We start from the raw sequence: 15,389 nt of genomic DNA on the forward strand, positions 1-15,389 counted from the left end.
AATGAAAATTGTATTAGTATAATTAAGTATCTCTTTCTTTCTATCTGTTAACTCTACCTTAATTATACACTAATACTAAACATGCAATTGAAATCTTATCTTATCTGTCTCTCTCTTTTGTTTTCATCTACAGTTGATAAGTCTGCGGGATAAATAGATATAATCGTATTTATGGATATGATTTCTGAACATTACTATATAAAGTAATATCCTCCAAATATTATCTACCTTTTTGATAATATATTAATCAACAACCTTTAAGTGTATATTTCATGTAACGATACACCCCGTTACAATAATGATGGCTACAAGTGAAGCCCAAAAATTTAGAGGAGTAAAATCCGAACAAAAACGTATTTTGTATTGAGGTCAAATTTTTAATTCAAAACATACACAATTGGACTGGAATCGACATGGCGGTCTCTCTCCGCTTATACGTGGGCGGTCTACCGTCGGACATCACAAAGCAGGAGCTGCTGGAACGTTTTGGTCGCTTTGTAAATGCTGCGGCCAACTGTCATCTAGAAGACGTGGAACTTCCTATGCCCAAGCCGTTGGGAGCTATTGTGTTATCCCGTGGGTTTGCGTACTTGACGCTGCAGGGTACAGATGCAGCATTACAGAGCGAGAAACTTCAAAAGACTTTCCACCGTACCAAGTGGCGTGGCTCAATGCTCAAGGTGCAATTGGCCAAGCCCCATTATAAGCTCCAACTCGAGGCCGAATGGGCGCAAATGAAGGCAATGCGGGCAGCAAATAAGTGCAACAAGCCACTTGTTGCAGATGCCGATACAATTCAGCCCTTAAACGTAGCACTTCCATTTCAGGGTCGTAAAACGACGGAGTTTGATGAAGTTGAGGAGGTTGCACAGAATGAGAATATTCTTTATGAGGAGGATGTGGAAGCGTATGTGAGGCAAGTCGAGCAAGACATGCCGCGTGCAGTAGAAACAATGGCAAAGTTAACGAAAGAAGAGGTCAATGCTCGTCGTTTGGCAGCTATTGAGGCCAAACAACAACGAAAGCTTGCAGACAAGGCCGTGCTCGGAAATTTTAAAATCGGTCATGGCAATACCAAGAAAGTATGGTCTGATGCAAGTGATACTGACCACGAAGGCAAGAGTGATGGTGCCGTCGTGTCTAATTGGCTCGATTCGAGTGATGACGAAGTGGATGTTGAAGGCAAGACGTATACTTTTATGAATCCAGAGGAAGTTGACGCGGCGTTTGCCATTCGTCCAGAATTAATGGGTGAGAAAGGAAAGCAGCTGTTTGAGATGCAAAAACGATTTCAAGGAGATGCCCGGTTTCGATTCGATGCGCGCTTTGTTGAAGATGACGCGGATGAGTTCAAGGGCAACGACGAAGTGGATGCGGAACAGAGTGATGGTCTGACCGCATTGAGTGCGGAATTGAAAGTAGTTGAAGATGATATGGAGTATGCACTTGAGATGCAAGAGGATGATGCGACGGTCGCGCGTGTCGTGGCGACGCTCTTTCCGGGACTTGACGTGACGCGGCGACTGGACAAACAGCTCGGGGGCAAAGACCCGTTGAAAGAGGCTGCGTGGATGGGACAGCTTCAACGATATGATCCACGCGACGTGCATGCGTGTCATGAGTTTGAAGTAGCCATGACGAATAATGTCGTCAAGGATGACGCGACGACCACCGGGCGTCGGGATGACTATCCGACGGGGGGAGACCGATTCTTTTCGACCACTGGCGCTCTGAGTACCTTGTTTTCCCGTGTACGCGCAAATTCGGAAGATGGCGAGGCAGGAGAAGCTGCATTGGATGGTGTCGTGGGCCGTAGTCTGGCTGCTGGTGCGACTGATGGCACGAATGGGTTTAAGCTCAGTTCGCTCTTTGCGTTCCCTGAGGGTGAGGATGAGGCATTACTGTCGACGAAGAGCGAAGATGTGATCGAAGATGAGGCAAATGAGAATCAACCTCGGATGGGAGACTGGGAATTATCGCAACGAGTTTGGGAGGACCACGACGAGGATGCAATGGCGACGGACAGCGAAGGTGGTGACGAGATCGAAGAAGACGGCAAAGGACAAGCCGATGAAATGAAGACGCGAACGAGGAAAAGCATGGAGGATTTCCTCGCGTTTGGACGGACGTTTGCCGGTACGGGAGACGACATTGCTGATTGGCCTGAGCGCCGGAAAAAACTCACGCTTGACTACAAGCGCAAACGCCGTGATGCCATCAAGATGAAGAAGCGCACGATTAAACAGCAGCTCAAGAGAAAGACGGACGGGACGACCGGAATAGGAAGCACCGAGCGGAAAAAAGCGAGGGTCTAAGAGGGGAATAAATAAGGGTCGACTTGAGGTCTCCCTGTCAATTTTCTATTCACTATACGTGCAAAGTCGCGTCCGTAGCCGTCGTCTTGCTGGTTCTAGTTGCTTGTGGTGACTTGTCTAGTGACGTGGTAAACCTACGTCTGGACTAGGCAACATTGTCGATTGTTCTTGTAGGAACTCCGCTCGGCTGCGGAGATGAAGGAGTGTGCTGCAGAGGATTATAGTACGGCTGCTGATACGCTATCGTTGAGCCGTGGTGGTAGGCAGCTGCTGCGACTGCCTGTTGCTGTAATTGCTGATGCTGGAACAAGAGAGCGTTCATCGCACTAGCATCTACGGATGGCAACAACGATTCCCAACGGCGGCCTTCATCCTCATCAATAGTGCCCAGCGCTGAAGTCGCGGGATGTCGGGAAGTCGTTTTGTTTTTCTTTATAGACGACGACAGGGCCATCCCGTGCCAAGTTTGTCTAGGGTGAGTTAACAGATCTGGACGCCAGCCATCGCCACGACCATATAAATGCCAGCATTGCGCAAAAAATACCTTGCTTCCGTCTTCGTCTAGTAAATGTGCACTTCCGGGTTCCAAATTATTTTTCAGCAATGCAGCCAATTGGTCTCGTGCGAGTCGAAACGCACGCTTCAAGACGGGAAAGCCTTCAGCTGATACACTTCGAGCCAAATTGTTCTTCTCATCAAGTGGATCGACAATGTTGCAAACCCGGACGGGAAACGAATTACCTTTTTGACTCGTCAGCATCGCATCAAATGCTCCAAACTCGTCGCAAAGCGCGTCACGAATAGCTTCAATATCCTTCGCGTCCAGTTTTGCACAATGCGGCTTATACTTGAAATGCGTGTACTCGTTCGCTGGCATAGTCGCTAAACGACATAATGACACAGCACCATGCAATGACAGTGCAGACTCATGCCATGGAAACTCTGCAAGTCGATCCAAAAACAAATACAAGGCTTGAAGTGGGTGAATGAGCGCGTCACCGTGTTCATTGAAAAGTGCCATCACGATCGTGTTGACTGCGTACGTCGAGAAACCACCGTGACTTGCCCCCATCACGGTTTGTGGCAAGCTACTAAGACCCAAAGGTATGTTCAAACCACCAGTTTCTGCAGTTGCTGTCTGCACAAAGGAACTCGACTCATGTGCACACCATGCCTTGATGAGAATGAGGCTCTTTTTAAATAAGTTTTTGCGTCCAACACGAGTTGACATGGCATCCAGAAGCCGCACAGCGCCGAGTGCTCCCACTCGATTGGCAGTCAAGTCTACAGAGATATTGTCAATCGTGCACTTGACGACACGAACGTCAGCATTGATAAAAGTCACATTTCGAACGGTATTGGTCAGCAGTAGAGACCCGCTACTACTTCCACTCGCAGTGTGAGGAGCAGAAGGCGAACTTGTTCCACTTGCTTCGCCGGATCTGCCCATGTGTCCTAAGTCAAGCACCGTTCCAGCACCACCACTTCCCCCAGCGACACATAGAGCCTGCATCACAATGTAGTACCACGATGTTTCCAACGCTTGGGGTACTAGCAAACAAATATCCAGGTCAGAGCCTGGCAAATACGTTTTCATGGGGTAAGACCCTGTAGCAAAAAAAAGTGGTGCGGCTGCAAGTGGAAACTGTGCGGTGATAATTCGCTGGACAAAGGAAAGCACCTGTTGGCGGACGCTGTCAGCGGTATCACTTGGGCCAATCCATTCAATCAGCGCTTCGGCTTGGCGCGCACAGGCCTTTTGCACCGGAAACTGCGTTCTCAATTGAATTACATAACTGGCAAGGCCTGCTGCTTTAGCCTGAGAGCGAGCTTCTTTACTCGTGACATCCTCTTGGACACATGACTCGGTTTGTGCCACTAGCCTCCGCAATGAGATAATCTCGGCTTCTTTTTCTTCAAGCAGCTTTTGGCAAATTTTTAACTGCTGCTGTTGTTGCTCAGCAGCTTGCAAGGCCTGGCCATAGGCGATCGGCCGAATTGCTAGCGAAGGAGATTTTGATAATTTTATAGGTGACGTCAAAGAAGCCACATTTTCATTCGACAAAGGTTCCAAGCAGTCGTGCGATCGCTGATCTTCTGCTGCCGCGAGGTCATTTAAAACATTGTGAGCCCGCTGAATATCATCATACAGCGCTGCGCTCATTTGTTTGCGCTCGGCGCGAGCCAAAGCCTCATTGATCGCGTCCTTATCACGCTCATCAGATGCGTGTTGGAGAATAGCACGCAGTTTTTTTAACTGTCGTTTGCGCTTTTTCAAGTACTTTTCATCCATCAACACTGTTTTGGGCTGATTAGAAGGGTCTTTGCCATCTTCACTGCTTCCAGAAGCCTCGTCATTGATTTTTTCAATAACGGGGGCGTTTTCAACATTGCAGCACGACGACGGATTCTCAACCTCTTGACAAAAAGTCTTCTTGTCAGAAAGAGATATCTCTTTGTTCCTGGACAACACATCAACAGACTGTGGTGAAGTTGTCATTCCTTTGAAGTCGCTTACAGCAATTTCTTCAGCTTCTTCGTCCCACATACTGTCCCACGCTTCATCTCGAGTCATGACGTTGGTCACTACTATCGGACGTGGTCTCTCACAACCACTAGAAACTTCGTACGAGACTGTTGAAATATGATCACTACCTTGCTTCGTATCCCTCATTTTCTTCTCTGTGTCACTAGTTTTATCAGGCACAGGTTCTGAGAGCCTCTTGACCTCGTCACAGTCTATGATTGTCATCGTCTCGGTCCCTTCACCCTCCCCAGTCTCCTGCGAGCTCAAAGCTTTCTCTTCCTGCTCGGTTTTCAAGAGTTCCTCTTCGTCGTCTTCTAGCAGCACATAACCTGCAGGAGGTCGCTCACTCGCACTTGGCTGCAAACTCGTCGTTTTCTTCTTCTTTTTCCGCTTCTTCCGTTTACTCTTGCTACCCGAGACGTTTCCATTAACATTCACCCCGTCCGTCGCGTCAGCATTTTGCTCCAGCCACGCCAGTGCTTCGCGCTGTTTTCGCTGCGTTAGCATTACTCGACGCTCCCGAGTCTCTTGCAACTCCAACTGAGCTTCCATATTGTTCGCAAACGACGACAAGATCGTTTGATAATCCTCTTCCGCGGCATCAAACTGTTCACGAACGAGTCGTATGCGTGCCCGACAAAGTAGCGCTTGTGCAGCCACTTCACTTGTAATCTTGCCACCCGCTTTTTCATGCTTTCCCTTCCCGTATGCACTGACGTGCCACGTCCCACCGGACGCGAGCTCAAGCGTTACATTGCCCGTCGATGCAGTCTCCGCTTCCGATTTGTCGTAATGCGCGTGAATGATCGACGAGTAATCGTTCTCCGCTTCTTGTATTGCCCCGGATTCTTCATACAATTGCGCTCGGAGCTTGAGTCCATTGATAAAAAAACCATTGACGCGCAGTACGGCCGATACTTCGTCAATTGCAGCTTGAAGATCGCCACGTTGACGATACAAATTTGCTCGCGCCATGGATACAGTAAAATCGAGCGGATCCTCTTGTAGTGCCCGTTTAAAATCCGCCAGTGCTTCGTCGTAGCGTCCAAGATGCATTAAGGATTCCCCGTGGAGTCGCAATGTCTCGACATTTGTTGCATCAATGTCCAAAGCTTTGGAATAATCCTCCAGTGCCCGGTTCTCGAGTCGACGAGATTCAATACCCCGATAGGGCGTGGGCGTAACCGCCCCGTGTACCCCAGTCGTAACCTTTACTTTCCCTGTCCTTGTCGCCTGTCCCTGTTCCACAGCTGCTAATTCGGCATCTTTTCGTTCCCGTGCATATTCTTCAAACGCCATTCTTTGAAGTAACTTGGCTCGTTCCAGGAACACGTCAAGAACGCGCGTCGTTAATTCCGAATCTGGAGGTGCCACAAATCCCGCAAGTCCACCAACTCCTCCGGAGGCATCAAAATGCCGACTCTCTTCGGCTTCGTCTTGTAACTCAAGAAACCGGTCAAAATCCTGCAATGCAAGGGAATCCTGATGACAATGTAAATACAGCTGGGCCCGCTCGTAAAAGAGCTCGACATCGCGATGCCCACCAGCCGAGTGTTCTGCGTGACACAAATCCTCCAGCGCATGCGAAATATTGTTCATAGCTTTATACACTTTTGCACGAGCCAAATACAAGCTTCTTAATTGGACCAAGCGAGACGACAGACCATCGCTTTGCATGATCATGCCCTTATAGTCGTGGAGTAACCCTTGCGTTGCAACAAGACTAATGGCTTCATTGTAGTCGAGCATCGCAGCGTGATGCTCACCGAGAGCAGCGTACGCTTTGCCTCGTTTTGCAAACAATTCCGAGCTCTTGGGAGTCATTTGCATGACTCGCGAGAGATCCTGGATCGCACATTTATACTTCTTTACCGCTAAGTAGCACAGTCCACGTTGGTGGAAGAGCTTCACGATACTGCTCACCGTACTTAATTCGGAAGACGAGAGCGTCTCTATTGCTTCAGTAAAGAAAGGAATTGCAGCACCATACTGTTTTCGCTCCATGAGTGAGACCCCGCGCTCCGTAGCGCGCTCAGCTGAGCCACTAAACCGCCGAGCAGTTGGTGCGGTATTAAGGTGCTGCAAGTTACGATACTGATTGATTCCTGTGCGTAGAAGACGCGTGTCTTCATTCAATGAGTTGTTGCTATTAACATTCATCTTGACATTCATTTCCATCTTCAGTCGAGTGGCCACGGGGATCTGTATCCTCTTGTCCACCTCATCAAAGTTCTCCTCCTTCTTCTTACTACTAATTGCGGGATTGCGCGGTGTATCCACTTTCATAGCCTCTTCGTAATAGTATGACTGAGTATATACACCTGAACGTAGAGAAAGCGACGCACAAGCCCCACGCGCGCCTCGCAATTAAGTGGAAGGGGGTGACGTGTGACTGTGCCGCCGCTTGGCTGTCGATGCTAAAAAGCTTTTGCTGCTAAATTTATTTTAAGCCAATCGATATTGCGATTCGAATATCTTAGCCAATCATCGCACGCGGATACGCTACTCCATCGGATTACCTATAATTCGAGAAGTAGCAATGGCAGCACTAGCTCTGGCACGTAGTTTGCGCGTATGTACGGGGCAGCCGGCACCACTTTTAATGCGCACCTTCGCGTCCGCTACGGAGCCTAATATTCATCCTCGATTTTCTGTGGTGGATCACCCCGTGACGGCTGACTCGATCAAGCCCGAGGACTATTTTGCCATCATTAAGCTCGCGGGGACCCAGTATAAGGTGGTGCAGGGCGACATTGTGATTGCTGAAAAGATTAAAAACGCCAAGGTGGGCGAGATCATGGATATAAACGAGGTGCGTTCCAAGCGGCTCGTTGAATGTAGACCTTCGTTCATCTAACAGTTCTTAATTCTGTGCTACTTCTTTTGCAGGTTCTTTTACTGGGAAATGTAAATCAGACCATTGTAGGACGGCCTTTAGTGGAAGGTGCCAAGGTGCGCGCACGTGTCGAGGAGCAAACAGTGGATGCTAAAATTGACATTTTTAAAAAGAAGCGTCGAAAAAATTACCGCCGCTGGAATGGCTTCCGTCGCCAGATCACTGTTCTCCGAGTCACAGATATAGTCCCGATTAATGCTGAAATTGCGTAAAAATCGAGAGGAAAACGAACAAATAAATGGATTATGTAAATAGATTTTGTGAAAAGACCTTGTGTGGTAACTACGCTCTTTATCAAGCCAAAAATAGTTTTTTTTATAATAATATACTTAAACGTTACTTCAAAGACTAGAATGAATACCTTTTCGACTGGTCCTCACGCCTTCGACACTTCCCAAAAAAGTCAGCGACTATTCTTCCTCCGACTTCTTACGCTTCCTCCGTAATTATGGCCAACCCCGAGCACGACCACGCACATGACCATGATCACGCTCACGATCATGACCACGATCACCACCACGAAGATGCAGACTCAGATGACGAGATTCCGGGTCTCGAGGAAGCCCCAGACGCTACGGATGCCGAGAAGGGCAAGCACAATCGGTCCGAGAAGAAGTCACGCAAGGCGATGCAAAAACTTGGCATGAAAGCAATTGGTGGCATCATTCGCGTGACAATTAAAAAGAACAAAAACGTTTTATTTGTCATTTCCAAGCCAGATGTATTTAAGAGCACCGTGAGCGAGACCTATGTGATTTTTGGCGAGGCCAAGATTGAAGACCTTAGTGCTCAGGCCCAGTCCATGGCGGCCCAGCAGTTTAAGGCACCCGCTACGGAAGCACCCGCTATCGATGTGTCTGAAGCGGCGCCTGGTTTTGGTGGTGAAGACGACGATGTTGACGTTGACGAATCAGGTATCGATGCCAAGGACATCCAGTTAGTCATGAGCCAGGCTGGCGTGAGCAAGAACAAGGCCATCTCCGCTCTGCGCTCGAATGACAATGATATTGTCAATGCTATTATGGAGCTTACCATGTAATTTTTGGACAATTGCCATGGATAGACAGACAGCCATAAGAAGTAGTCGTGGGGTTCGGTAACTAAAGTACATTGTAAGTCATTTTGTTACTTTGAAATGTTTGCATGGTATAAATTAAAAAAAAAAATTTTTAGTGACCCAAAAGCATCAATATATATATAAGTTTAAGGTAGTCGAAGGCGACTCTCTTTTGAAATGAATCGTCGAGTTAGACGACGCCATAGAAGCCCGCCGTATTAGTGATGATGCGACGACGAGAGTTAAAGTTGGCCTGTTTAACTTAGCAGGACGTGCCAAATCTTGGGCCTTGGCGCTCAAGCGTTACGACCCATTAGTCTTGGGTCGTACCGGCACAGACCACCATTTACGCTGCCACGTGCCGGATTCAGGTCTCGAGCCGAGCTCCTGGATTTAAAGCAGTGCAAGCGTGACATTCACGCTTAGGCCCAACATACACGATGATTGGTCAATTGTATCGTTTGTCATCCAATTGATGATCAAACACAGGGAACTGTGTACATGAAAGGTCTTGTAGACGGCCCCGTCAAGTCCCATTTGTTCCGGCTAGAATGAGAGTCACCCGGCCAAGCAGTCTCAATAGCGGAACAGGTGGACTTCAGCTTGAAACAGTCTTCTATCCACTCGGGTGCATATCGTCGACCGAGACGACAAGAAAACGGAGGTCTAGAACTCATGGATCTCTCGTATGTAGAGAGCGAGAAACCTCGGTCTTCAAGTTACAATCGAATACAGAAATGTAATCGTTGTAAAAAGTTGGCCACTTCGCCTATAAGTGTAATGCCCCACGGCCAGTGCCTAAAAACACTGAGCGAAAAGACCGACCCCTCGCTAGAAATAGTGGAGGACGTGGATCCGACGCTTTATGCGAAATCGCAACGGCGAGACGATCATAAAAAAGTCGGGGTCAGTAGGTGCGGGGCACCCTACTAATCCAGCAACTTCAAAAGAATTTGCAGGCCTTTGACGGAAGTTGCTCCTCACACACAAATATTGTGTGTATCTGCCTAAGGGATTAGGTTGGCCTCATCACCCTAAAAATAAAACTGTCAAACAAGTTGTCACTTAAGTCACTAACCGATTGTGGGGCGTCAAACGATGTTATTCGACGCCAATTGCTAGAAGATCGTAGACTCAAATTTATTGAGCGCAATATCCCTCTAACGAAAATGACAGTGCGCCTAGCAACAGGCGTATCTGTAACAGTAAGCAAACGTATACATGGAATCCAATACACGTTTATGGAAAAACAGTACGATGATGGTTTCATCGTACTATATTTGGATGACAAATTTGGCATCTTGGATTACCATAGCTCAGAAAATACGAGCCATGTATAAATTGGCGGCATCAAGCCGTGCCGATGTCTGTCTCATGTTCATCAGATGGCCAACTGATGAACGTCATGGAGCGTCACAAGCGTGTGGATGTCCTACGAGTAAGTGCGATGGCCACACTTGTGGGTCGGTCGTTAGCATGACTCAGTGTGAATTCCCAAAACATTGTGGATTTAGATCGCGACGGCTGTGCACAAGCACAGGCAACGTCGAGGTTCGACCACTCGAATAAGTTGAGTGGTACGAAACAAGGATGCTCGCTTGAAAAGCTGCATCCAAGAAAGTTTGAGAAGCCCGTCTATAAGAGACAGTGCGAAAGTTCTATAATCGACTGGAGAGTCGACCGTAGAGGATCTCACTGTGATAGCGCAGCCATAGCTAGGGTTGCTGGGAAGGATACTTCCCAAATAATTGCTGTGGGAATAAGTCCCTGGATACCTGTGGTGAAAGGTCCCAGGTACCTTTGGAAAATGGTTCCAAAGAAAAACTGAGACGATCAATGTCTTAGTAGATAATTGATCAAGCAAAGGCGCTTATACACTTGATCTAGTAGCACCTCCGAAGAGATTACTCAATTGCCAACGCTAGAACCGAATTGGTTTTTGCGTGATCTACGTAGTGGCAAATTCAAGGAGATCTGCGTACTTGTCATAGATGACAACCATGTGACCGATATTCGGCAGGCAATAGTATTTCCTGAGAACGAACGGGTTCTCAGTAGCTCAAATTTCTCGATGAGAAGACTCGGATTGAACGTCTTCGTCCCAATTATGGAAGTCTTTGAAGACAAACTCTTTATATAAAGATATAATAGAAATTAAGGATTTTTTTCTTTCCTGAATCTGTACCGTGCAAGTTGCTTAAGAATGAAGGCAGTCGACACGAAATCGACCTAATCTCAGGTTCGTAATATCTGTAACATGAAGCAATGGCCATTGCCTCAATACCGATCGACAAGTTCTTTGCCGAACGCTTAGCAGCGAGCCATTTGAGGAAATCAACATCCCTACAAAACTCTTCGACCTTCTAAGTGCGTATAGCAACTAGAGGATGGCGGATTTTGTATGTTATTAATAAATTGAACACTGCAACTGTACCAGCTCAAACGCCGATACCACGAAAAGACGTAATCATTGATGGTATGTCAAAAATAAGAGTACTATTTTTTCGTCAACGGATCTGAACGATAATTTTCCTAATGCGTGAACAAGTTATTTCGTTCACAGCAGCAACCACCTCAAGCGGTATGATATGGGAATGGCTCACTCATGCCACAGAGACTTAGTAGTGCCCCTGCGGCATTTAACAGATGTGTAACTAATCTGTTGAGATCGGTGCGAAATTTCGAATCGAGCTATATAATGATGACGTCTTCGTCCATAGGAGGGCCATAAACGATAAGTAGAATGTTGAAGTACATTGTACTCACGTCAGAAAGGTTCTTACACTTATGCGTGAGCACAAGTGGTATACAAATCGGAAGAAGAGTATTTTCGCTGCAAGCGTAATACTACTTCTTCGGTGCGTCGTGGGTAAACCCGATGTACGCTCGGATATAGAAAATATCAAGGCGATTACCGATTGGCCTGTGCCAGTTGATGTAGTGCAACTTCAAAGTTCCTCGACTTAGCGGCGTAAACTCAATGTAAAGTGGCCATGGAACGCTGATTGTCAGCGTTTTTTTAAAGCGTGATGCAATTGTCAATGTTGTCGGTTCCTGACCATGAAATACCATTTTATGTGGTCTGTGACGCCAGCGATTTTGCAATTGGCTGTGCATTAATGCAAAATGACACGGACGGCGCAGAGCGTGTCGTCTGTTGTCAATCGCGTCAGCTTCAACCAGCTGAATTATGACAAGGAACGCTTTGCCATGAATTACGCACTGGCTGAGTTTAGGCTATATCTCTTCGAAGATAGACTGTTCATTGTATATGTGGACCATGCGCGTTTCTACTTGTGATGTATACAGATCACGCGTAAAACACGCATGGTGTGGAATGTATACGGCACGCCGTAAGCAGTCCACTCCTCCCGCAAAGAATGGCGACATGGTTGTCTTTCTCGCGGAGCATAACTTCTCGGTGAAATATAAACCAGGACGACTTAACATCGTCGCTGGTGCCTTTTCGTGCCGGCCCGATTTTAAGCCGGCTGCGCAAAACAACAGTGAGATAAGATCACTGTTGCAGCATTGAGGGTTTCGTCGTCAACATTTTAAGGGGTTTGTCAAAATTGTATACATCCTGAACAGATCGATACACAACAAGCATTAAATTACTGTATCACAAAGCTGTTGCTGGTGACACACAACGTATCGTCATCGCCACCCATAATGATTTGCGGTTATGCATCATGTATGAGTGCCACGACCCATTAATAAATGGTCATCATCTCCGTGAGAAGCTTTATCTCAAGATAAGTCGCGACTTCTACTGGCTACGCCAGTATGAGCTCGTATACGTGCTTGCGAAGTTTGTCAGCGGGTGAAGCCCAGTGCTTCAGCCTGTTACAATTTCTACCTGTTTTAGCAAAGTGTTGGTGGTCGGTATCTATGGCCTTTGTCTTCGGATTTTCTGAAGACAATCACAAGAATATTGGTATTCTTCTTTTGTTGATCGTTTCAGCAAAAGTGTACATCATGCCGCAGTGTCGGAGTCGATCACAGCAAAAAGTTGTGCTCGTGTCTTTGTTGACACGATATTTTGACTCCATGGGTTACCCCGCGAACTGATCTCAGATCGAGAACCTATTTATATTCATGGTGGAATTTTCGCAATTTGAGTTCAAATAACTGGGAACACAGTAGAAAATGCCAACTTCTGCTCATCCTAAAACAGATGGTTAGACGGACCGTGCAAACCATACGATACTTGCCGATGGTAGAATTGCCATCAACAGTTCAGGGCATGCTATTACAAAGCATACGGGAACGGCTTACTTAATCCGTGTATACCCACCCACCCACCTTGTTTGAGAGCGTTTTTTTTCAAGGGTGAAGAATCTCGCTTGAGCAAAGAGCTTTCTAGCTCTTGTTCATCAAGCATTGGCTCAAAGGTCAATGCGAGGGATACCGACCTAATTTTCTTAACATTGAAGTGGACTATCTCAGTAACACCAATAATGCTATTTACTGACTCTTAACGATGCTGAAGGACTCAGCATCCAGAACAATGATATTAGTGAACACAACAATGCTATCACCGAAGAGGAGACTGACGTCTCCGCTGTGTGATTTGGTCGCACCGAAAACAAACAAAAAATCGAGCCAGCAGTGATTTTCTGCTAGCTAGAGAAGCAGTGGTCCATTTCGTACAGGATTCCAGCGCTGATGCGGTGGACCGACAGAAACTGAACTCTGACAAAAATGGGAGAGCAAACGCTCTCTCCTTTAATGTTAACGACCTAATTCTAGTGTCTGCGGTAAAACTACCAAAACATGTAGTGACGAATGTGGGCAGTAATAAATTACTTCCGAAATATATCGGCCTGTTCCGTATACTGCACCGCCGAGGCAATGCATACACGGTCTAGCTGCCTCGTAGGATGCATACGCATCCTACGTTTATGTTGGGCGTCTTCGCCCTTACCATCAGTACAAGGTTTTTTTCCGATCCCGGATTTCACCGGAACAGTCTAAGGCGTCTGCGAAAGCCTGATGGTCTCGAGCTAAAGAATGATAATGTCGGGACAGAGTCTCGTTCTTATGAACCAGACGATTTACTCAGTCCTCCAAGAATAAGATCTTCTGATGACCTGTCACCAGATCGCTTTAAAGGGACTGATGTCTCCTTTCGTTCGCCAGCTGATAAGTCGCAACTTGCGCACAATTTCTCAACTGGTCGCGAGAAACATTATCAACCGTCATCGCTAACTCGCTGGGACGGGATCGCTCGTAATTATTGTCCTCCTGCAAATAGTAAGGGTGCAATCCAAATCACGATGTTTAATCGAGTTTGTCAAACGAGGCGAACCCGATTTTTCCTCCCCCTCCACATCCATAGAAGGATTCGAGTGTTGAGACGTGTTTTCTTGTTCAACGCCTTTCGAACTTCCGTGAGGTAAAAGGAGTACGAACGAGGTAACTCGTTCGTTGCTGAGGGTATCCACTTATGCATGATAGTAAGGAACCTCGTTCACAACTGATGATGGACGTTCCGGGTCTCGTTCGACAGTACGACTGACCCATCCTCCTCGACAGAGGGTCTTCGGAGAACGAGCACATTCCGCGCTCGTAAAAATTGGTGTTCTCAATCCGCTGACCATCTTGTAAGAGATGAGCGTCCTCCAATAAGGATCTTTAAGGTCTTAGGGAGCATGACCTGCGCCCTTTTAACAGCATGGACATGAGCCCCCCCCCCCGCGAGAGGCAAAGTATCCCTGCCTCTAGTGACAATGTCGCGTGCACCGACTACGGTCCATTTTTCGAATTGGTCACGGAAAGCATTCAGTTTGTCAGGCCGGGCCTCGCTGCCTATGCTTTGTACAAATGCTTCATCAGCTTGGAACCAAGAAGTGACATCCTTTGCTCGCTAAGAAGAGGACCACCGATGCCGGAAAAAGGCATCGAGGAAAATTTCCGTCTCATCATTACCAGGCTTGTGAAGTCTGGATAAGTCGAATAGCGGAATATGATATCGATTGTTGGTCATACCAAAACCAACGAGTTAGGTTGCCCTTAGAAAGAAACTAAGGCTTCTTTTCGCAAGCAAACCGCAGAACATTGCGGTCCGTCTACCGTTGAGTCATGTTAAATGTTAACGCTAGCATTACTCACGGAGTGATCCTTAGAACTACCTCGTCCTTGGTGATGTATACTAGCCCATCAATAGCATATGAAGTTGGCGATCACGTCGTTCCTAGTGATGCATACTGACATCACTATAGTTATCGTCATCCATGGAGTCATCAAAGATGACTCCACACCGAAAGGCTCTGACGAAGAGTCGAACAACTTCGTCATCACCTGTCTGGTTGACACGTTTGAACCCGTAGGTTTAACGGACGTGGCCCCGGTTGATCACGAGACCTTAACAGTTGCCGCCAATTCGGACGATGACGCCGACTCGGCCGAGTCACCTACAATAGGAGCAGCAGGGGAATTGTCACTGTCACCTGCAATGGAAGCTTATAACAAGCACCTTCAATTGGAGGAAGAAGTGATTTTTGGTAGACGCATTAGCGTCTATTGAAATATTTACATCGCTAATAGCTGCACTGATCCGTGCAGCTGCCAGCTTTGCTGCCACACAAGCGA

General features: G+C 47.1%; 4 protein-coding genes across 4 annotated transcripts; 3 read left to right on the top strand and 1 right to left on the bottom strand.

The window, feature by feature from the left end:
* Positions 1–413: 413 nt before the first annotated feature.
* CCR75_007705 (uncharacterized protein) lies at positions 414–2,645 on the top strand (the record flags this gene model as incomplete). The annotated part of the gene is made up of 2 exons (XM_067965763.1): positions 414–2,309; positions 2,490–2,645. 2 exons carry the CDS (start codon positions 414–416, stop codon positions 2,643–2,645), a joined length of 2,052 nt encoding a protein of 683 aa, XP_067818970.1.
* On the bottom strand, positions 2,461–7,128 carry CCR75_007706 (uncharacterized protein; the record flags this gene model as incomplete). Its single annotated transcript, XM_067965764.1, has 1 exon — positions 2,461–7,128. The coding sequence occupies one exon, from the start codon at positions 7,126–7,128 to the stop codon at positions 2,461–2,463; it is 4,668 nt and encodes a 1,555-aa protein (XP_067818936.1).
* A 253-nt stretch (positions 7,129–7,381) lies between these two features.
* Positions 7,382–8,086, top strand: CCR75_007707 (uncharacterized protein; the record flags this gene model as incomplete). The annotated part of the gene is made up of 2 exons (XM_067965765.1): positions 7,382–7,654; positions 7,732–8,086. The coding sequence occupies 2 exons, from the start codon at positions 7,382–7,384 to the stop codon at positions 7,948–7,950; spliced, it is 492 nt and encodes a 163-aa protein (XP_067818972.1). The 3' UTR covers positions 7,951–8,086.
* Positions 8,087–8,186: 100 nt separating this feature from the next.
* Positions 8,187–8,777, top strand: CCR75_007708 (uncharacterized protein; the record flags this gene model as incomplete). The annotated part of the gene is made up of 1 exon (XM_067965766.1): positions 8,187–8,777. One exon carries the CDS (start codon positions 8,187–8,189, stop codon positions 8,775–8,777), a length of 591 nt encoding a protein of 196 aa, XP_067818969.1.
* Positions 8,778–15,389: the final 6,612 nt, after the last annotated feature.

Source organism: Bremia lactucae, linkage group LG13 (assembly GCF_004359215.1).
Source record: "Bremia lactucae strain SF5 linkage group LG13, whole genome shotgun sequence".
NCBI classification, from domain to species: domain Eukaryota; phylum Oomycota; class Peronosporomycetes; order Peronosporales; family Peronosporaceae; genus Bremia; species Bremia lactucae.